The sequence below is a fragment of the Hyperoodon ampullatus genome (genome assembly GCF_949752795.1).
Source record: "Hyperoodon ampullatus genome assembly, chromosome: 5".
Lineage (NCBI taxonomy): Eukaryota > Metazoa > Chordata > Mammalia > Artiodactyla > Ziphiidae > Hyperoodon > Hyperoodon ampullatus.
In genome coordinates, this window is record NC_136918.1 from 39,747,615 (window position 1) to 39,773,024 (window position 25,410).

General features: G+C 37.5%; 1 protein-coding gene across 1 annotated transcript; it reads left to right on the forward strand.

Annotated features, from left to right (window-relative positions):
* Positions 1–1,227: 1,227 nt before the first annotated feature.
* On the forward strand, positions 1,228–1,689 carry LOC307053712 (glutamyl-tRNA(Gln) amidotransferase subunit C, mitochondrial-like; the record flags this gene model as incomplete). The annotated part of the gene is made up of 1 exon (XM_079705209.1): positions 1,228–1,689. One exon carries the CDS (start codon positions 1,228–1,230, stop codon positions 1,687–1,689), a length of 462 nt encoding a protein of 153 aa, XP_079561335.1.
* Between the last annotated feature and the right edge of the window lie 23,721 nt (positions 1,690–25,410).

Below are 25,410 nucleotides of genomic sequence, written 5' to 3' on the forward strand. Positions count from 1 at the left end.
ATAGCTAGTGGGAAGCAGCCGCATAGCACAGGGAGATCAGCTCGGTGCTTTGTGACCGCCTGGAGGGGTGGGATGGGAGGGTGGGAGGGAGACGCAAGAGGGACGGGATATGGGAACATATGTATATGTATAACTGATTCACTTTGTTATAAAGCAGAAACTAACATACCATTGTTAAGCAATTATACTCCAATAAAGATGTAAAGAAAAAAATTGAGTGAGGTACAGGGTCACAAAGATGATAAATTCTGAGTCAAACTATCTGGAGAACTGTCACAATCACATGTGTGATAGATTCCTGTTTTATTAAATTGGGAAATACCCTAAAATATTCAGATCAAAATTTTCATTTTAGAAGCTGTGCACCCCTGTTGATTTACTTACTCATCTGCCCTCCCTGGAGCTCTGAAGCACACTGAAGACCTAGAGGTCTTTCACTCTCAAACAAATCCTTGTGTTTCTCCAGTGCTGTATAATTATATACTTAAAGATTGTTTCCCATGTAACTAAAATGGATGCTATGTTTATGCATAATATACTTGGTATTCTAAAATATTCTGAAATTATTTATATTGTTTAATAATAAAGAATAAAGTGTATTCTAAATATATTAGTTAAGGTATATGTTCTTGGTTGGCACAAAATATTAGGCTAGCTAGAATATTAACAGACAACAAGTAATTGTTTTTTAACTTTATGATCTATTCATATATATATTTATATCAGAATACTGATTTTTAAGCACTTACAGAACACTTTCATTTGACAAATGTTATATAATTTTACCAAAACTCTAACCCTAAGTCAAAGATTTCTTCAAGGATAATAAATACCTTGCAAAAAATATTTCCAGGGATTGGATCAGGGAGGGATGAACAGGCAGAGCACAGAGGATTTACAGGGCAGTGAAAATACTCTGCATGATGCCATAATGATGGATACATTCATGTCATTATACATGTGTCCAATCCACAGAATGTATAACACCAAGAGTGAACCATATTATGAACTACATATTTGAAGTGATTATGATGTGTCAATGTAAGTTCATCAATTGTTATATATGTACCACTTTGGTGTGGGATATTCATAATGGGGGAGATTATGCATGTGCGAGGGCAGCGTGCATATAGGAAATCTCTGTACATTCCTCTCAGTTTTGCTGTGAACTTTAAACTGCTCTAAAATATAAAGTATTAGGTGGCTGCACCTTTGGAACCATTGAGCATGTGCCAGAGGTTCATCTCCAAGGAGAGTCCACAGGGAAGTGGCCAGGTCATAGTCGAGGTGATGGAGCACCTGCAGCATCTAGCACTTATGGACTTGGGCAGCCAAGAAGCCTACGGCACAACTGGAGAAAGCTATTGCCTTTGTGGACCAGCTCCGCCATGGATAACGGACAGAGTGGAGCCCATGGTGTCAGTACTGGAGGACAGATGTCTATACCTGGGGTTCAACAATGTGGTGGAATGTACAGAAGAACTACTACAAATCTCCACATCGAGTTATGGAGGAGTATTCTGTGCTTTCCTCCCCATCCCAACCCTCCACCCTGAAAGTAATATTTCTTTACCGAAGATGGATGAACATGAGCCTATTTCACCCGGCTTAGTAGCTGTTCTGGGAAGGGGTACCCTGTTCACAAGTGGAACACATGAACAGGTGAAACAGGTGAAAGCACAAGGATAGTATTTTGATATTCTGAACACTAATGGTCCCAATTTTTTCAGTCACTTGAAAAAAAATTGTTGGTCAAGTATTTTTTTAGTAATTAACTCTTCTGAAGACAGAATTGGGAAAGATATAGCCAAAACAAGGCAAAGAATTCCTGATTCTAATGGAAATAAAGGATATTGCCAGTTTCCAAAGAAATAGATCGAGTATTTACTCTCAGGCTGTTCAGTATGGAAGATGTTATCCCCATTATCTCATACCCAAAAGACTGTCTACCAAACTGCACGTAAGTGAATTTTTCTATTTATGTAACTGTTAGACTTTGCATCTGATCCCTATGTGACAACCTGAGTTGTCCTTTTTATTTGCTCTTTCTGTTCACCTAAGAAGCCTTTTATCTTTTTTTTTTTTTTTTTTTTTTTTTTTCGGTACACGGGCCTCTCATTGTTGTGGCTTCTCCCGTTGCGGAGCCCAGGCTCTGGACGCACAGGCTCAGCGGCCATGGCTCATGGGCCCAGCCACTCCGCAGCATGTGGAATCTTCCTGGACCGGGGCACGAACCCGTGGCCCCTGCATCGGCAGGCGGACTCTCAACCACTGCACCACCAGGGAAGCCCCCAGCCTTTTATCTTTAACAAACACACTTGAATTTGTTCCTGGGTACCCATTTTGTTCCCAGCAGAGGGAACCTTCTGCTAAGGTCTGAAGAGTGCTTAAAGTAGACTAAAGCTTGGAAACTCCCAACCTAGAACCATCCACCATCTCACAAAGTGATTATATGCAAAAAGGATACTAGCCACACATATAGTTTATCTTTCTGAAAAGAATTTATCATCAAAATAGCCCTGGGATAGCTAACAATACTCTATTATATATTAAAAATTTGCTACGAGCATAGATCTTATGTTAAGTGCTCTTACCAGATAAAAACAATAAAAAAGTAGGGGGGAAAACTTTGGGAGGTGATAGATATGTTCATAGCCTTCATGGCGGTCTTGGTTTCATGGGGGTATACTTAACCTCAAATTCATTCAGTTGTAAACATTAGATAAATACATCTTTTTACATATCAATTATACTTTAATAGTGTTCTTTAAAATAAAGTTGAAAAACAAATTTTCAGATATAATGAGGATAAAAATAAATTAAAATTCACCTTGATTTAAGAAAACAAATTTCAAAAACAGATATAGTTTATGTTTACAAAAATAATTCTCGTAACGAAAAGATATTTTACTCTACAAAAACATTCAATATAGAATTTGTATAGACGTAACTTCAGATATCCCTGTTTAAACTGCATAGTTTGTGTAGAAATATTATTTAAAGCTCATATGATAGGAAATAGTTTATACTGGGAAAATATTCAGATTCTTTTCTACAAGTAATATGTTTGACTGGAGCTGAGAAGCTGCCAAGCTTTGTGAGGAAGGAGTAGCAAGCAGATGTAGCCAATTAATTATGTAAATGTCAAATCAAGCATCCATCTATAGGTGGAATAGGTCAGGCAGAATAAAATGTCCTCTTAATTAGATAGAAAAGGACAGTCCCATTTGGAGTGGCATATGTAGATACAGCTGTCTTTCTGAGTGAATGGAATCAGAGCACCTAGCTGAATTTAAAAGTGATATTGTTTACACCTGTCTCAGGTTTAACACAAAGCATGCCCTCCTCATTTTCTGTGGATATCAGAATCAACTGCAGAAGAAAGTGTACAGAATAACTCAAAACTTAAATAATTCTTGAGAGTGTCTACAAACCTGAGGATATTTGATCCCAAAGAGTATTAATTGTGAAGAAAATATTTAACATATATTTCTGTAGACATCACTTTGTACGTTAAAATTTAGCCACTTTATCATGAGGTTATCAAAAATAATTTTTATTATGAAACATTACATTACAGGTAGGATTGAGTCCACCAGGTACTCCTTGCATCCCATTGCCCTCCTTTTCAAAAGGTCTTAAATAGGCTTTATGTTGCATGTGTCAGTACCATTCACAGTCACATACATTTACCTCCTATATTTTGCTTTCACTGAGAAAAATTGTACTATTTTGTATGCTTTCAGCTTTATATAAATGCTATCATGCCATGCACATTTTTTGCAACTTGTTTCTTTGCCATGATCTTATGTTCTTTGAACTTCACCTTTGTTGGTATATGTAAATAGAGTTCATTTTTTTAAATTGCCCTGTAGTATATCACATTATGGATATATTATAATTTATTCATCCATTCACCTGTTGATGAACATTCAGATGATTTTCTAGCATGATACAACAATGTTCTCTTCTGTTTCTGTCTTTTTAATCACATGCATATTTCTATGGAAATGTTTTCAGGTCTCTAAATTTACTAGAAATTGTTAAATTTATCTGATTGTATTTACCAGTATATGCTCCATCAAAGGAATTATCATTTGTTTAGTTTCATTCTTAACTGAATATATTACTGTTAGGTTTTATATGTATGCATGATATAGCTAAAATGTTATCTTGGTAAGTATAAATTATTCTAGGAAGCATGAGCGTCTTTCCATATTACTTGACCAATTAGTTATTTCCTGAAATGAACTTTAACCATACTTTCTTAGATTGTCTTCTTCTTTCTTCTAGATTTCTAATATGTAAATGTACTCTGGGTAAAACTTAGAGTGGCAAAAAAATCTAACAGATTTGCAGGAATAATATACAGAAGTTTGCAAATCTTTAGTGACAAATGTGATAAAACCTTTTAAAAATACAATTAATAAAACCAAAATATATGGAAAATATATGAAAGACTAAGCATCATACAAGTGACAATTTTCCACAGAGAAATCTATCAATTTAATGTAATTCCAATCAAAATCAAAATAGTACTTTTTGATAATCTGATTCTGACATTCATATTAAATATAAAGAATCAAAAAAGAGCAAGGAACATTTTGCAGAAGAAAAACAAGCTGGAAGGTATATCAGCCACATGTGAGCATCACTCTAGATTCTCTGTGCCTCCCAGGCTTTTGTCTCATCCAGCTCTGAGGCATCTGCATCTCACCACGTATGTGCTCCAACCGGACCATGCCTCAGCTCATACATTTGCTGCATCCTTTTTGCCTCCTGCCTTAGACTTTCCCTGTTCACACCAAGTCATAGGACTCTGCTCAGCCTCAAAACACAGACAACATGAACGGTCATGAGAATAAATGACTCATGAATAAATCAAGTCTCTTTCCCCTCCTGCATGGACTGTTGGAGATTCAATGTATACGGCTTATTTGAAGACAGTCCAGCAATCAGTTACACTAAAGAGCTCACCCTCCTAGCCTTCCCTCACTCCACTTGTCCCTCATTTCTCCTCCCAGGAATGCACTCCCTAATAAAGTTGTAGTACATAAGCTTTCTATCTTAGGCTCTGCTTCTTGGGAAATGCAGAATAAGACAGAGAAATTTACCTATAAGATAGCCAAGGTTACCATAAAGCTGTGGTTATTAAGACAATTTGACATCGGTACAGGGGATGACAAATGGACCAAAGGGACAGACTAGCGTGACTCATAACAAATTCACACATACAAAGGAACAATAACTGACATAGGGACATTATAAATTACTGGGGAAAAGATATATGACCCAACAAATTGTGATAAAGCAATTGTTTACTATTATTGACCTAAAATGAAAACACTGCTAGTCATTTCTTCTTCAAAAAATGAGCTTAGGACTTCTCTGGTGGTGCAGTGGTTAAGAATCCGCCTGCCAATGCAGGGGACACGGGTTCGAGCCCTGGTCTCAGAAGATCCACATGCCGCAGAGCAACTAAGCCCATGTGCCACAACTACTGAGCCTGCACTCTAGAGTCCACGTGCCACAACTATTGAAGCTCGCATGCTTAGAGCCCGTGCTCCACAACAAAGAGAAGCCACCACAATGAGAAGCTCGCGCACTGCAACGAAGACCCAGTGCAGCCAAAAATTAATTAATTAATGATTTTTTTTAAAAAAAAGCTTATTCAGGATCAGCAAAGAATTGCAATTCAGGGTCTGCAACCATGGTGAGCTATGTACAAAACAGAGAGGAGAATTATTTTACTGAGGGGAAAAGGAAGTCAGGAGGGCTATAGTAAACAAAGACTCCATGGCTTTTAATTGGCTGAGCTGGGCCTGTCTCGAGGTCTTGCCAAGCAAGAAGAGGGAGTATTTTCCTCCTTGTTGGGCTCTGCTATCATGGTAGGGCATGAGAGCTTTCCTTTCTGCCTCTAGGCCCTATTGATATGCATCATCTCAACTAATACTCAAAACAATCTTATTTAAGGGTAATGCAGATGAGCAAACTGTGATTCAGTAATTTTTCAATAGTCATGATGCTAATAAGTGTGAAAACTAGAATTCAAACATAAGTCTGTTGTATCCAAGGCCAAATATAATAGGAGACCAACCTTTGTTATCTATCATGTGGTAGTTTATTTGAAATGTAAGAGAAAATATAGAGCATCACAAAACTGCCTGACTATACCTGTAAACCTATAAAGTGGTGGCAAATGTTTTTTCTTTTAAATTAATTAGCTTATTAAGTACATTTACAGCATCATTCAAGTCTTACATATCTATTTTTATCAAAACTTTTTAGAAACACAGGTATTATTTTTGTGTACAAAATATACATAGCAAGTATGGTAACAAGAACCAGACTGCTGGCCAGACATTTGCTTAATCTCTGTTCATTGAAAAGAATAACTTTTCCATTTCTACACTATGTGTTCTGGCCAGGACCTTGTTAGTTTACCCTATGAAGAAAGGGGGCTAGACTAGATAACTTATGTTATCATTCTTAACCTACAGGCAGACAGCAAAGTATAAAGGAGATAGTATAACAAATCAGACAGAAGGAACTGGCAATCAAAAACTGATTTGCAGTCAACTGGCTCTACATATGTAAAAACTACTTCCCATATTACACTGTACACAACATATGTTTCAGAGTAAAACCTTGAAAAGTAAGCCTTAATATTTTAGAAAAAGAATATTTTCTATTATCTCAGTATAGGAAGGAATTTTTGAAAACAGGAATTGGAAAGTATAAAACATAAAGAAAAAGGTAGCTTTGACTACATTAAAATTAAATGTGTAAATATATGAATATATGAAATGCCACTTAGAAAACCTTAAAATATCAATATATTAAAATGCATATGTAAATTTATTTATTTATTTTTTTATTTTTTATTTATTTTTTTTTTTTTTTGTTGCTGTACGTGGGCCTCTCACTGTTGTGGCGTCTCCCGTTGCGGAGCACAGGCTCCGGACGCGCAGGCTCAGCGGCCATGGCTTACGGGCCCAGCCGCTCCGCGGCATGTGGGATCTTCCCAGACCGGGGCACGAACGCACGTCCCCTGCATCGGCAGGCGGACTCTCAACCACTGCGCCACCAGGGAAGCCCTGTAAATTTATTAATATTCATAACATGTTATGGATATCTATTGTAGTAGATATTAATATTTTACACACACAAATTGGAAAAAATGTCAGAAATTGGGAGATTATACTAGTATCAGTAATAAAAGGCACAAAAAAGCCAATGCAGAAGGGGAGATATTTTTCATAGAGTTTAAAAAACAACTAGAAATTTCCACATAAGATTTTTTTCTTAATAAAAGATAAAAAATTACTCTGCTTAATAGGTATGAGGTTTCCTTTTGGAGGGAATAAAATGTTTTGGCATTAGAGATAGTTGTTGCCCAACATTGTGAATGTGCTAAACGCCATTGAATTGTTCACTTTAATATGGTTAATTTTATGTTATATAAAGTTTTTTTGACCAGAAAATTCAAAGGTATTAGATGAAGAAGATCTTGTTAATTTGATCACTGAAACTATTATTCTCTTAAATTAAATTCTACCTTAAGAATAGGAATAATTTGATTGTAAGTTTAAATATAGGATATAATCATTTTAATGTACTAAATATGGAATGAAAATTGATGATTCTAAAATCCTGACAAGATCAAGGACAGAAAATGTTAGAACATAGTGTCTTTTGCCAGATGTCTGGCACACTAAGCCAGACTGTTGTTTGAGAAAATATTATGTACTCCGTAGGAAATGTTTGATTTCCACTGAGACAAGGTTAGATGGCTACACAAGTGGCTTATTCATTCCCTGGTGGCTGCATGTTCACGGTCTAAAAGTTGTTACCATTTTCTCCTCTTCTAATTCTTTTTCTTTCCTTTTATCACCAATTTACCCTACTCCCTAAACCACAGTTAAGCACACAGATAATCCCATTATCTCATTTCCCCCTCCTCTAGCCCACTAACTAATGCAGAAGGAAATCAGATCGGATTGTTCAGGAGGATTGGACTGGACATCCCATAACACAATGGTTAGTGCAGGTGCTTGGGTGCTCAACTCTTGGGCTTCCAAGCTGGTGAGAGACTGATGTGGGCTCCCCACTTCAATTATATAACATTGGAGATGTAACTTAAATATCGTAAACCTCAGTTGCCTGATTTGTATAATGAGAGTGATGATAGTAATAGTACCTACTTCCAAGTTTATTGATATATTGTAAAAAAAAAAGTTAATATAAAGTGCGTGGAACAGTTTTGTCACATGGTAAGGACACAATACCTTTTAGCTATTGTAATGTCATTATTAATACAGCTTCAAAGCAAAACACCTTGCCTATTAGGGCACCAAATTCTGCTCATATTAAGTCTAATACTTTCTGAATTTTTGAATCAGTACAGTTTTAAAAGAAGAAGCTGCACCACCAGGAATCACACAGACACACACACACACACACACACACACACAAAATAACTGATTGTAACTTTCTGAGTATTTCATAGTATATAGTTGTGGGACTTGGTTAAAGGTATAAGTAAGGCTGCTATCTTTGTGTCTGGTGCTGGAGACTGAAGTGGTAGAGGGAAGCAAAGCAAGTCATACATTTGTTACACTGGGAAGCGTGCTGCAGGGACTGGCTCACATTGTTAGTGTGGGGCAACAGATAGGCAACTGTTACTGCAGTTTCCACCAAATCCTCCTTCAGTTTCTCTGATATCTGTCTCAGGTGTCGCTTACCAACCTGACAAAGAACAACCACATAACTCAAGTTGTATGCTTGACGGTGGTTAGACACCAGTGTAGGTCTCAGTCCATTGTGGATCCAGTTACTCCTCATGGACTTAATATCATTCTCACTATTGCACATCCATCTTCCATCTCTATCTTATGCAAAATATCTTTTGTGGCCTCCACTAACTTGGAACTCTTCAGTAAAGGGAATTCTTGAAAATGCAGTCCCAGTTTAGTTAAAATAAGAGAATACAAATCCACCACAGTCCACCCCTTGTCAAGTTGGCATCCATTTGCACCTCATTTAACCATACTGAACTTAATTTCCAAATAAAGACAAGAGCAAAACCATGTTTGCACCTAACACAATGCAACTATCCTTCACAAAACCAAAAACATGAGAATCCTCTCCCCCAAAGAGTCTGCGAATTCCTTAATCTATTTTGAGGTGATATTTATTCCTCTTCCAGCTGAGTCACATTCCCCCTTTCATATTCTGAAATGTAAATGCTAAGATATAAAGGTAACTACTATAAATACATTTTATCACAGATAGTAGGGAAATGGGAGAGGTGAAGAGAAAATATTGTTAATATATACATAAATCTACTCATATCAAAGTGAAGAAATATGCATGACTAATATAGTTCACATTTCTACAACTGGCCACATAGTCATAACTGGTATTTATAGCTACCTTTTCCCACTACCTGTTCTATGTTCCTGTTATCCTCAGCAAGCACCTCATCTGGTCATGGTTACTTTCTGGATAGGTTGTCCCACACCTTCATTCCTGAAAGTTCTGGACCATTAGCACACCTGCCTATATTGAGCCATTAAAGCTTTTCCATTGACTTTAATCACAGGATATGCAATTATGGAAAGGCATCCCAGGGGATATCCCTGGGTTATTACAGACATATTCCTCTTTATCTACCTCTTGTAGTAGCAACATATAAAATTTTAAACACACACATGGCCATATATATAATTTTGTAATATACATATTGTATACATATATGTATATATGTATGTACATATACAATCAAACAAAGGATTTAGTGTAGGAATTTGATCTAATGCCATTGTGGGAGTTGGTTAAACAGTCAGTGTAAGATTGTTGTGATTCAGCCAGAATTCCACAGAGCAGGCAGTATGGAAGGGGAGATGGGTATGAAGTTGATGAGAACACGAACAAGTTGGAACCCACAGATACAAGCTGGAACCCATAAGGACAAAGGTCTTGATCTCATATCAGCCTCTCACCATCTCCAAGCATCCTCTCTGCAGGACATGCTGATGACCTTCAACCTGGAGATAAACATTCACCATGGCTTAGCAGTCAAAGAAAAAAAAGGATGATCCAGGTGAACTACACTAACTAAGGATTAGGCATAGAAAGGAATTCTGAAAAACATAGTTACAGCCCACTTAAATTGGTACAGTACAAATCCATCATGCATTCTAAGGCAGGCAAAAAAAAAAAAAGTCATTCTGCATTAGAATGTAAGAGATTTCTAATCTTTTAGAATTCACCCCTAGTTTTTTTTTTTTTTCTTCTTCCAAAATCAGAGAAAGATGGAGAATGCTTTTCTAGAAGTCGAAGTTCTGCATTCCAGAATCAGTTTTGTAGCTTGGAAATTGTGATATATGTTAATTTATTTAACAATGGTAAGGCTCTGCTTGCCCCCTTGTAATTAGGACAAGTAAATCCAGCCTCTCCTCACTCACTGATTTGTTGATATAAGTAAATGAGGTAATGGATGTTGATATATTTTCTAACAAAGAATAATGTACACACAAGTAACAGAATTATTAAATCTGTTTTCATTTTTGTGAACCACAAAGACAGATGATGTTACAGAACTACAGAGATTATAACTGATATTACGTGGCCTCAGCCCAGGTCCTTATGACATTTTTCCAGCATTTCAACGAGCTGACTGATTTACTTGTGAGGAATTTACTTTGCATGTGGCCAACAGCAGTAAATGAAATCCATTATAGCCTGATGTAGGTGGTTAATTTGTTTGAACTGTCATTTAGCTGGGCCTTCGATATCTTCCTAATGATCTCCCTGCTGCAATACAGTGTAGCTCTTACATGTTACCTGTCACCAAAACATCTGTTTTCAAAGATGCTATTTGCTTTTATTTTATGAGTTAGTATCTTTCCACACTTTAATGAAAAACACACGATATATATAAAAATTCTAGAAGAAAATGTATGGGGTAAGTGCCTTCACATCAGTCTTGGCAATGAATTTTTGGATTTGACACCAAAAACAAAGGCACAAAAGCAAAAATAAACAAGTGGGACTACATCAAACTAAAAGGCTTCTGCAAATAAAGAAACCTCTCAGCAAAATGAAAAGGCAACCCATGGAATGAGAGAAAATACTTGCAAATAATATATCTGATAAAGAGTTAATATCCAAAATGTATAAAAGCTACACACAACTAAATAGCACAAAAAAAATCGGATTAAAATGGACAGAGAGGGACTTCCCTGGCAGTCCAGTGGTTGAGACTTCACTTTCCAATGTGGGGAGGGTGGCATGCAGACTCCATCCCTGACTGGGGGGCTGGGGTCCCACGTGCCTTGCAGCCAAAAGACCAAAAAAAAAAAAAAAATGGAGCAGGGGCAATGTTGTGGCAAATTGAATAAAGACTTAAAAAAAAAATGGTCCACATCAAAAAAACATCTTTAAAAAGATGGACAGAGGAACCAAATAGACATTTTTCCAAATATGACATACAAATGGCCAAACAGGTACATGAAAAGGTGACCAGCATCACTGAAGATCAGGGAAATGCAAATCAAAACTACAATGAGTATCACCTCACACTTGCTATCATCAAAAAAAAAAAAAAAAAACAGAGATAGATAAACAAGTGCTGGTCATAACGTGGAAAAAAGGGAACCCTTGGGCACTATTGGTGGGTAAGTAAATTGGTGCAGCTACCATGGAAAATAGTATGAAGGTTCCTCAAAAAATTAAAATTAGACTACCATATTATCAAGCAATTCCACTTCTAGATATATATCCAAAGGAAATTAAAATAGGATATTAAAGAGATATCTGTATTCCTGCATTCATTGCACCATTATTTGCAATAGCCAATATATAGAAACAACTTAAGTGGCTGTCAACAGATGAGTAGATAAAGTTGTATATATATATATATAATATGAATATATATATGAAATATACACATATATACATATTTAATATGTATGCATAGATTTTATATATACATAATAGAATATTATTTATACACGAGAAAGAAGGAAATACTGCCATTGGAGACAGCATGGATGGACCTTGACAGCATTATACTAAATGAAATAAGCCAGGCAGAAAAAGACAAATACTGTATTGTGTCACTGATATGTGGACTCTAAAAAAAAAAGGCAAACTCAGAAGTAGAGAATAGAAAAGTGGATCCCCAGGGGCTGGAGAGTAGAGGAAATAGGGAGAGTTTGGTAAAACGTACATCAACTATAAGATGAATAAGGTCTGAGAATATAATGTATAACATGGTGACTGTAATTGATAACACTGTATTGTGTAATTGAAATTTGCTAAGAGAATAGAACTTAAACATTCTCACCAAAAAAAAAAAAAAAAAACAGATAAATATTGATGGAGGTGTTAATTGACTAGACGAGGGGAATTCTTCAACAAATTAAAAAAAAAGTGTGTACATGCACACACACACACAAACACACACACAACATATAGGGCACTAGTTTAAGCACTGTGGATGAAGTTCAGTGTGGGGGTGATGGCTGAAATGAGAAGATACAAAGAGGGGAAAATAATTTTCTGCCTATAACATCTCAGAGTCTAGTAAAAAAAAAAAGTACACAATACCACAAATGAGATAAGAGAAATAAATTGCTATTGGAGTCAAAAGAATGGAGGTTTTGGTTCAAGGGCCATTAGGACAAATGACATCATGAAGAAAGATACATTTGAACTGGACCTAGAAGGATATTCAGAATTTCATTCTGTAGAGGTGGGGTATGTGTGTGTTGGAGATATGACATAGGGCAAAGGGGAGAGGAAAGGCTACATGTGGAAGAAAAGCTTGTCATAAGCATGGTGAGTATGGAATAGGATAATTTAAGTACATGGTTTGTGTATGTTGCAGATAGTGGAGGACTGCAAATGCCCATCTACTCAGCTAGAGCTCTCCAATGAGCAAAAGTGAGTCATGTGAACAGGGCTAATGATACAATCAGAGCAGTGCTTAGAGGATTGTGTTGTTCCCAAAGTAAGGGGAACTACTTGGCTTGTAATAGTGCCTGTACAGGGGAAAAGTCTCACCGAGGGTGAAGATCGTGGTCGAAAAAAAGAATGGGTGTGAGTTGCAGGCAACAGAGAATAAAATTAAAAACATCGTATTGCATCAGATCTCTGTCCTTTTTTTTTTTTTTTTTTTTTTTTGCATTACGTGGGCTTCTCACTGCTGTGGCCTCCCCCGTTGCGGAGCACAGGCTCTGGACGCGCAGGCCCAGCAGCCATGGCTCACGGGCCTAGCCGCTCCACGGCATGTGGGATCTTCCCAGACCGGGGCACGAACCCGTGTCCCCTGCATCGGCAGGTGGACTCTCAACCACTGCGCCACCAGGGAAGCCCTCTCTGTCCTTTTTAAATCATTACCTGTTCCTGTCTGAAATGAGATATATTTCCTTGAGGAAAAAAATTAAGGTGTCATAATTATTCCTTGCAGCAGCATCTTTTTGAAATATTACTGCTGAAAAAATGTTTAAAACAACCATGAAATAATTAGGATTCTGTAAATCCCCATGACCCCTGTCCCCATCATTTTAAGCTCTGAAGGATTTGCATTTGGAGGATCACTTCATGATACAGAGGTAATAGATGAATGCAGCTTTATTCTGGAAATGGCTTCAGGTTATCCACAGGTGATCTGGAACAACAGCTCACCTCTCTGTCTAAGAGTAAACATTATGTCATATTTGAAATGATTCACAATATCTTCTCCCAAAAACACAGTTAAGCCACCATCCAAAACTATGCCCACTGTCATGCACCATCACCTATGTTTTTCTGTCTGACACCAACCTAATACAGCACAAGAACTGGCCAGAGGCCAGCTTTCTATCTTAACAATCATCACTTGTTTTCCCATTTCAACTTTATCCTTATAATTTCCCAGACGTCTCATGCTGTTTTAATTATGCATGCTTCCATAGTTTTACACATGCCACATATTTTTCTCCTTGTGTAGAGTACTGTATCCCCCCACTCAATCTGCCGGAACAATTATTATTCTTCCTCAGGAATTCAGGGTAAATACTGTTTATTCTAGTACATCTTTGACTCAATCAAAATCTCCTGAGACATATTTAGAATGTTATTCACTCCCTTATCTGTTAAAACTGTATCATGTGCATACTTCCAGTGTTACACTTGGCGACACATTGACTTATTATCAATTCATAGATACCCCTCAGAAGTATATACTATTCCATAGTCTGCATTTTATGCAATAGCCTATCTCTAGCCATATTTTATTGCCCTACCCTTGTTTATCCTTCACCTTATCTTTTTTACCTGCTTATAACTCATAATGCTTTATAGTATGTAAACTTTTGTAGGTTACATTAAATCATTTTTGGTGCAAGAGGAGATATATATTAATGAATAAATGTGTGAATAAACAAAGAAATAATCTTTCCTACTGTTTTGTGCAATCCTTTCAGCAGCCACTGTCTTTTGGTGACCTTTGATGTCCCAGAAGTAGCAGAATAGATGGTATATGGCAAGTGCTCGATCAATTTGAGTCAAAAATGAAACTGTAACTTTTCTTTCAGAGCTACTTTTGAGCACTTTGAAATAAACTAGCATTTATATCTTAGTGTATGCGTTACAGAAGCAAGCACAGCATTTACATCTTAAATGATACATTTGTTGAAAGAAAATGTACATGCTTTTAAATGTGAATAAAATGTTCTGGTTATGTAGATAAGATTTTTCAAGTGTTCTTCCCAGTGGCATCAATATACCAACTTAGATATTCTGTATAATAAGTATATTATAGATCCTTATGTAGAAAAAAGGGTGAAAAATATGAGTAGTATTTTTTGCTAATGTAAACTGATCACCTCCTGCCTTAACATCACTTGCCTGTGTTCTATTGATCTCGTGTCTCCATTCCTTTGCCATGAAAAGGAGGAAAAAAACTTTAATTTTTTAAAAAGATACAATGTATGTATGCAAAATAAGCAGAACACTGAAGTCAGATAAAGGATGTTATTTGTTTGGATTTTTGTTTTGTTTTTAATTGACTGCTTGGCTTAAATAAGTTGTATTGATTTTTTTAATAACTGGTTACTTGTGCAAATATATCTGAATAACTAAAGAGTGCATACCAATACAATTGTGTACTGGAACTTTAAGGTAGGTGGTAGATTGGATATTCATTATGATGGTATAATTACCTCATGCATAGTTTTAAATAAAATAATTATTCTTAAGGGACCTGTATTTAGTTAATGAATTCAACAAATAATTATTGAAAACCTGCTCTATGCCAGGCCCCTGTCGTAGGCTCTGAGGATAGAGCAGTGAACAAAACAGGTGAAATCCCTGCTCTCATTAAACTCATATTCTAGTGAAGTAGATAATCTACAAGTAAATGCAAAATGCACTGTGAGTAACAATGATATGAAAAACACATCACTACAAGGAAACTGTCCTGCTCAGGTCAGCTGGCAAAAAAAAAAAAAAAAAAAATTATCTGAAAATGTAACAAAAGAGCAGAGCAAAGGAACATCTGGGGGAAGAGCTTTCCTGACACAGGAAATAGCATGTGAAAAGGTTTTCATATTGTTTTACTATAGGTTCTTTACAAACTATCTCAACTCACTTATATGATAAAAATTATTGAAAGAGTTGGTGCACACAGACAACATCCTCAATTCTAGTCAGAATCTTAATGTTTTGATCGTAGAAGAAGCCACTGCTTTTTACTAGGTTTTTGTTTGTTTGTTTTCTCTTGTTTTGCTGTGTTTTTGTTTGTTTTATTGTTGTTCTGAAAGTTCCCAATGAGATAACTGTTAATACCAATAATATTGTATTGTTAACAAGAGCTTTGAAAATAATAAATGCTTCCCTTTTAGCATCTTGCTCACTTATGGTTAGTTGCCATCATCTTGAACAATATAACAACCTAAAGTCAAAGTGTAGATAGAATGAAATAACAAAGTATAAAAGAATTGAATGTGATATGATGAAAGAGTTAGTGTTGTCCCAGAATCCTGGTTATTTGAAAGTCCTAAATGAGCAAGTATTTTCTTAAACAAAAGGTGAAATCAGTTAGCAGAAGTCAAACCATAAGCTTTGTACCAAGATAAGCCTCCTGCCTCCAAACTCTAGTAAGCCTCATCATTAATTATTGATTTTAAGGCTGAATAGTGTTTCATTATTTATAATGATGATTATCACAATGTTAAAACAATGGAGAAATTGAAAGTTGCTTCTTTGGTGGAAAAATATGCAGGATTGAAACAAGCAAATAAACAAACAAAAAAAAAAAACCCTGTCACAGTATTAGGACAAAGTGGAAACAAAATTGTTTCAGAGATTGATGACATGTCATGACAGGCTTGAAATATCTGTCTTATTCCTTTAAATTTATATTTTGATGATCCACTTAAGCAAGGGACATATTAAAGTCTATTAACCTCAATCATTTTGTCCTCTAAGTAACCTTGGATAGTACAAGAACAACTTTAAAATTGAATGGATTTCTTCCTGTATTATGAGATTTGATATTTGACCTTTTATATTTTTTACAGAAATGCTGAATTACTCTAAAAGTGGTTTGATATGCCATTATATCAGTCATAAAATATTTCTTCCTGTAACATCCCTTTTTCCCTTTCTTTCATCATTAGTGTATATTTTATACTTTTCATTCAATGCCTGAGATCATTTCCATGGAGAGACACTCCTAGATCATTTGTGAAATTGAAATACTATACCCAGGACAAACACACTCATAAGGAAAACACTTAAAAGCCTGAAACATCCTTTTATATATCTTCCCTAGGTTAGAGATACAGACATAAATGATGGGTGAGATAGAAAAGGAAAGGTATTAGGGGCAGAGGGAAAACCTTGCTGAAGACCTATTGACCCCAGAGGACAGTGAGAAGAGAGGCATGTTCGGGCAGGCACAGATCAGCTGCAGGACAGTGTAAGAAGCCAGAGGTCAAAGCAGGCAAGGGACAGCACAGGCAGATGTGAACCTTCTCTCTATGTCTCACCAACTTAATAATGATTACGGCTCCACCTTAGCTTGAAAAGTAATTTTAAATGTTTGCTTTACAAGAAAGTAAGCAACTATTCCTACCTCCTCTGTTGCTACACTAGCAGCTACTTCTGGAAGCAGGAGATCAAGTTATAGGCCTTGAAAGCTAGCTATCATATGTTATAAGAGGCAAGAAAATCAGTTTCCTAATTAGTATTACAAGGAACAAATGTAGATGGTTTAAATTAAGGCAAAGGGGAAGAAAAAAGTACGACTGAAAAATCCTGTGTAAGTACAGACAAAAGCTGTAGAACAAGGATCAGAAATTCAAGGTATAACTGGGCACAGTAAAGTCACATTATCATGAGATTGATAGGCCAGGTGAGCAGAAGAGCACATACTTCATTGAAAGCTTCAGGTGATACTTCATTGCAGAGACAGGGAAGAAGTAAAACTGTCATTCTCTGCAGATGACATGATACAATATATAGAAAACCCTAAAGTCTACACCCTCCCCCCAAAAATTATTAGAGCTAATAAACAAATTCAATAAAGTTGCAGGATACAAGACTAATATACAGAAATCAGTTGCTTTTTCTGTACACTAATAGTGAACTACCAGAAAGAGAACTTAATAAATAATTTCATTTACAATTACATCAAAAAATAAAATACCTAGGAATAAACTTAATCAAGGAGGTGATAGACCAATACTTGGAAAACTATAAAAGATTAATGAAATCATACAAAGAAATGGAAAGATACCTGGTGTTCTTGGATTGGGAGAATTAAAACTGTTAAAATGTCCATACTACCCAAAGCAATCTACAGATTTAATGAAATCCCTATGACACTTTTTCACAGAACTAGAACAAATAATCCTAAAATTTATATGGAGCCACAAAGACCTTGAATTGTCAAAGCAATCTTGAGAAAAAAGAACAAGCAAGGAGATATCATACTTCTTGACTTCAGACTATACTACAAAGGTAGAGTAATCAAAACAGCATGGTACTGCCACAACAACAGACACATAGATCAATGGAACAGAATATAAAGCCCAGAAATAAACCCATGTACTTATGGTCAATTAATCTATGACCAAAGAGGGAAGAATATATAATGGAGAAAAGACAATCTCTTCAATAAATGGTGCTGGGGAAACTGGATAGCCTCATGCACAAGAATGAGATAAGAATATTTCCTCTCACCATATACAAAAATAAGCTCAAAATGGGTTAAAGACTTAAATTTAAGACACGAAACCATAAAACTCCTAGACGAGAACATAAGCAGAACACTCTTTGACAAAAATTGTAGCAATATATTTTTGGATCTGTCTCCTATGTATATTTGGATCTGTCTCGTAATGCAAAAGAAATAAAATCAAAAATAAACAAATGGGACATAATTAAACTAAAAAGCTTTTGCACAGCAAAGGAAACCATCAACACAATGAAAAGAGAACCTACTGAATGGGAGAAAAATTTGCAAATGATATGACTGATAAGGGCTTAATATCCAAAGTATATAAAGAGCTCATACAACACAGTATAAAATTTTTTTAAATGGGCAGAAGACCTGAATAGACATTTTTTCCAAAGAAGATATATACATGGCCAACAGGTGCATGAAAAGATGGTCAACACCACGAATTACCAGAGAAATGCAAATCAAAACAACAATGAGATATCACGTCACTCCTGTCAGAATGTCTATCATCAAAAAGTCTACAAATAACAAATGTTGGTGAAGATGTGGAGAAAATGGAACTCGAGTACACTCTTGGTGAGAGTTTAAACTGATGCAGTCGGGACTTCTGGGTAAGATGGCGGAAGAGTAAGACGCGGAGATCACCTTCCTCCCCACGGATACACCAGAAATACAGCTACATGTGGAACAACTCCTACAGAACACCTACTGAACGCTGGCAGAAGACCCCAGACCTCCCAAAAGGCAAGAAACTCCCCACATACCTGGGTAGGGCAAAGCGGAGAGATTCCCGCACAGAGGAGCGGTGCCGAGCGGCACTCACCAGCCCGAGAGGCTTGTCTGCTCGCCCGCCGGGGCGGGCGGCGCTGGAAGCTGAGGCTCGGGCTTCGGTCAGAGCGCAGGGAGAGGACTGGGGCTGGCGGCGAGAACTCAGACTGAAGGGGGCTAATGTGCCACAGCTAGCCGGGAGGGAGTCCAGGAAAACTCTGGAGCTGCCGAAGAGGCAAGAGACTTTTTCTTCCCTCTTGGTTTCCTGGTGCGCGAGGAGAGGGGATTAAGAGTGCTGCTTAAAGGGGCTCCACAGATAGGCGCGAGTCGCGGCTGAAAGCGCGGAACCCAGAGACGGGCGTGGGACGCTGGGGCTGCTGCTGCCGCCGCCAAGAAGCCTGTGTGCGAGCGCAGGTCACTGTCCACACCGCCCTTCCGGGAGCCTGTGCAGCCCGCCACTGCCGGGGTCCCGGGATCCAGGGGCGGCTTCCCTGGGAGAACGCACGGCGCGCCTCGGGCTGGTGCAACGTCACGCCGACCTCTGCTGCTGCAGGCTCGCCCCGCACTCCGTGCCTCTCCCTCCCGCCCGGCCTGAGTGAACCAGAGTCCCCGAAGAGGCTGCTCCTTTAACCCTGTCCTGCCTGAGCGAAGAACAGACGCCCTCCGGCGACCTACACGCAGAGGCGGGGCCAAATCAAAAGCTGAGACCCAGGAGCTGTGAGAACAAAGAAGACAAAGGGAAACCTCTCCCAGCAGCCTCAGAAGCAGTGGATTAAAGCTCCACAATCAACTAGATGTACTCTGCATCTGTGGAATACATGAATAGACAACAAATCATCCCAAATTGAGGAGCCAGGAGTCAGTGCTGTGCCTCTGAGGTGGGAGAGCCAAATTCAGGACACTGGTCCACAAGAGACCTCCCAGCTCCACATAATATCGAATGGCGAAAACCTTCCAGAGATCTCCATCTCAACACCAGCACCCAGCTTCACTCAATGACCAGCAAGCTACAGTGCTGGACACCCTATGCCAAACAACTAGCAAGACAGGAACACAACGCCACCCATTAGCAGAGAGGTGGCCTAAAATCATAAAAAGTCCGCAGACACCCCAAAACACACCACCAGACGTGAACCTGCCCACCAGAAAGACAAGATCCAGCCTCATCCACCAAAACACAGGCACTAGTCCCCTCCACCAGGAAGCCTACACAACCCACTAAACCAACCTTAGACACTGGGGACAGACACCAAAAACAATGGCAACTACGAACCTGCAGCCTGCAAAAAGGAGACCCCAAACACAGTAACATAAGCAAAATGAGAAGACAGAAAAACACACAGCAGGAGAAGGAGCAAGATAAAAACCCACCAGACCTAACAAATGAAGAGGTAATAGGCAGTCTACCTGAAAAAGAATTCAGAATAATGATGGTAAAGATGATCCAAGATTCTATTTCCAAGACCCAAAATCTTGGAAATAGAATAGACAAAATGCAAGAAACAGTTAACAAGGACCTAGAAGAATTAAAGATGAATCAAGCATCGATTAAAAACACAATAAATGAAATAAAAAATACTCTAGATGGGATCAATAGCAGAATAACTGAGGCAGAAGAACGGATAAGTGAGGTGGAAGATAAAATAGTGGAAATAACTGCTACAGAGCAAAATAAAGAAAAAAGAGTGAAAAGAACAGAGGACAGTCTCAGAGACCTCTGGGACAACACTAAACGCACCAACATTCGAATTATAGGAGTTCCAGAAGAAGAAGAGAAAATGAAAGGGACTGAGAAAATATTTGAAGAGATTATAGTTGAAAACTTCCCTAATATGGGAAAGGAAATAGTTAATCAAGTCCAGGAGGCACAGAGAGTCCCATACAGAATAAATCCAAGGAGAAATACGCCAAGACACATATTAATCAAACTGTCAAAAATTAAACACAAAGAAATCATATTAAAAGCAGCAAGGCAAAAACAACAAATAACACACAAGGGAATCCCCATCAGGAAAACAGCTGATCTCTCAGCAGAAACTCTACAAGCCAGAAGGGAGTGGCAGGACATAATTAAACTGATGAAGGAGAAAAACCTGCAACCAAGATTACTCTACCCAGCAAGGCTCTCATTCAGATTTGATGGAGAAATTAAAACCTTTACAGACAAGCAAAAGCTGAGAGAGTTCAGCACCACCAAACCAGCTTTACAACAAATGCTAAAGGAACTTCTCTAGGCAAGAAACACAACAGAAGGAAAAGACCTACAATAAGGAACCCAAAACAATTAAGAAAATGGGAATAGGAACATACATATCGATAATTACCTTAAATGTAAATGGACTAAATGCTCCCACCAAAAGACACAGATTGGCTGAATGGATACAAAAATAAGACCCGTATATATGCTGTCTACAAGAGACCCACTTCAGACCTAGAGACACATACAGACTGAAAGTAAGGGGATGGAAAAAGATATTCCATGCAAATGGAAACCAAAAGAAAGCTGGAGTAGCAATTCTCATATCAGACAAAATAGACTTTAAAATAAAGACTACTAGAAGAGACAAAGAAGGACACTACATAATGATCAAGGGATCGATCCAAGAAGAAGATATAACAATTGTAAATATTTATGCACCCAACATAGGAGCACCTCAATACATAAGGCAAATACTAACAGCCATAAAAGGAGAAATCGACAGTAACACAATCATAGTAGGGGCTTTAGCACCCCACTTTCACCAATGGACCGATCATCCAAAATGAAAATAAATAAGGAAACACAAGCTTTAAATGATACATTAAACAAGATGGACTTAATTGATATTTATAGGACATTCCATCCAAAAACAACAGAATACACATTTTTCTCAAGTGCTCATGGAACATTCTCCAGGATAGATCATATCTTGGGTCACAAATCAAGCCTTGGTAAATTTAAGAAAATTGAAATTGTATCAAGTATCTTTTCCGACCACAATGCTATGAGACTAGATATCAATTACAGGAAAAGAGCTGTAAAAAATACAAACACATGGAGGCTAAACAATACACTACTTAATAACGAAGTGATCACTGAAGAAATCAAAGAGGAAATTAAAAAATACCTAGAAACAAATGACAATGGAGACACGACGACCCAAAACCTATGGGATGCAGCAAAAGCAGTTCTAAGAGGGAAGTTTATAGCAATACAATCCCACCTTAATTAACAGGAAACATCTCGAATAAACAACCTAACCTTTCACCTAAAGCAATTAGAGAAAGAAGAACAAAAACATCCCAAAGTTAGCAAAAGGAAAGAAATCATAAAAATCAGATCAGAAATAAATGAAAAAGAAATGAAGGAAACGATAGCAAAGATCAATAAAATTAAAGCTGGTTGTTTGAGAAGATAAACAAAATTGATAAACCATTAGCCAGACTCATCAAGAAAAAAAGGGAGAAGACTCAAATCAATAGAATTAGAAATGAAAAAGAAGTAACAACTGACACTGCAGAAATAAAAAAGATCATGAGAGATTACTACAAACAACTCTATGCCAATAAAATTGGCAACCTGGAAGTAATGGACAAATTCTTAGAAATGCACAACCTGCCAAGACTGAATCAGGAAGAAATAGAAAATATGAACAGACCAATCACAAGCACTGAAATTGAAACTGTTATAAAAAATCTTCCAACAAACAAAAGCCCAGGACCAGATGGTTTCACAGGCGAATTCTATCAAGCATTTAGATAAGAGTTAACACCTATCCTTCTCAAACTCTTCCAAAATATAACAGAGGGAGGAACACTCCCAAACTCATTCTACAAGGCCACCATCACCTTGATACCAAAACCAGACAAGGATGTCACAAAGAAAGAAAACTACAGGCCAATATCACTGATGAACATAGATGCAAAAATCCTCAACAACATACTAGCAAACAGAATCCAACAGCACATTAAAAGGATCATACACCATGATCAAGGGGGGTTTATTCCAGGAATGCAAGGATTCTTCAATATACGCAAATCAATCAACGTGATACACCATATTAACAAATTGAAGGAGAAAAACCATATGATCATCTCAATAGATGCAGAGAAAGCTTTTGACAAAATTCAACACCCATTTATGATAAAAACCCTGCAGAAAGTAGGCATAGAGGGAACTTTCCTCAACATAATAAAGGCCATATATGACAAACCCACAGCCAGCATCATCCTCAATGGTGAAAAACTGAAACCATTTCCACTGAGATCAGGAACAAGACAAGGTTGCCCACTCTCACCACTCTTATTCAACATAGTTTTAGAAGTTTTAGCCACAGCAATCAGAGAAGAAAAGGAAATAAAATGAATCCAAATTGGAAAAGAAGAATTAAAGCTGTCACTGTTTGCAGATGACATGATACTATACATAGAGAATCCTAAAGATGCTACCAGAAAACTACTAGAGCTAATCAATGAATTTGATAAAGTTGCAGGATACAAAATTAATGCACAGAAATCTCTGGCATTCCTATATACTAATGATGAAAAATCTGAAAGTGAAATCAAAGAAACACTCCCATTTACCATTGCAACAAAAAGAATAAAATATCTAAGAATAAACCTACCTAAGGAGACAAAATACCTGTATGCAGAAAATTATAAGACACTGATGAAAGAAATTAAAGATGATACAAATAGATGGAGAGATGTACCATGTTCTTGGATTGGAAGAATCAACATTGTGAAAATGACTCTACTACCCAAAGCAATCTACAGATTCAATGCAATCCCTATCAAACTACCACTGGCATTTTTCACAGAACTACAACAAAAAATTTCACAATTTGTATGGAAACAGAAAAGACCCCGAATAGTCAAAGCAATCTTGAGAATGAAAAATGGAGCTGAAGGAATCAGGCTCCCTGACTTCAGACTATACTACAAAGCTACAGTAATCAAGACAGTATGGTACTGGCACAAAAACAGAAAGATAGATCAATGGAACAGGATAGAAAGCCCAGAGATAAACCCACACACATATGGTCAACTTATCTTTGATAAACGAGGCAGGAATGTACAGTGGAGAAAGGACAGTCTCTTCCATAAGTGGTGCTGGGAAAACTGGACGGGGACATGTAAAAGTATGAGATTAGATCACTCCCTAACACCATACACAAAAATAAGCTCAAAATGGATTAAAGACCTAAATGTAAGGCCAGACACTATCAAACTCTTAGAGGAAAACATAGGCAGAACGCTCTATGACATAAATCACAGCAAGATCCTTTTGGACCCACCTCCTAGAGAAATGGAAATAAAGACAAAAATAAACACATGGGACCTAATGAAACTTCAAAGCTTTTGCACAGCAAAGGAAACCATAAACAAGACCAAAAGACAACCCTCAGAATGGGAGAAAATATTTGCAAATGAAGCAACTGACAAAGGATTAATCTCCAAAATTTATAAGCAGCTCATGCAGCTCAATAACAAAAAAACAAACAACCCAATCCAAAAATGGGCAGAAGACCTATATAAACATTTCTCCACAGAAGATATACAGACTGCCAACAAACACATGAAAGGATGCTCAACATCTTTACTCATTAGAGAAATGCAAATCAAAACTACAATGAGATATCATCTCACACCAGTCAGAATGGCCATCGTCAAAAAATCTAGAAACAATAAATGCTGGAGAGGGTGTGGAGAAAAGGGAACACTCTTGCACTGCTGGTGGGAATGTGAATTGGTAAAGCCACTATGGAGAACGGTATGGAGGTTCCTTAAAAAAACTACAAATAGAACTACCATATGACCCAGCAATCCCACTACTAGGCATATACCCTGAGAAAACCATAATTCAAAAAGAGACATGTACCAAAATGTTCATAGCAGCCCTATTTACAATAGCCCGGAGATGGAAACAACCTAAGTGTCCATCATCGGATGAATGGGTAAAGAAGATGTGGCACATATATACAATGGAATATTACTCAGCCATAAAAAGGAATGAAATTGAGCTATTTGTAATGAGGTGGATGGACCTAGAGTCTGTCATACAGAGAGAAGTAAGTCAGAAAGAGAAAGACAAATACTGTATGCTGACACATATATATGGAATTTAAAAAAAAATGCCATGAAGATCACAGGGGTAAGACAGGAATAAAGACACAGACCTACTTGAGAATGGACTTGAGGATATGGGGAGGGGGAAGGGTAAGCTGTGACAAAGCGAAAGAGAGTCATGGACATATATACAGTACCAAACGTAAGGTAGATAGATAGTGGGAAGCAGCCGCAGAGCACAGGGAGATCAGCTGGGTGCTTTACGACTGCCTGGAGGGGTGGGATGGGGAGGGTGGGAGGGAGGGAGATGCATGAGGGAAGGGATATGGGAACAGATGTATATGTATGACTGATTC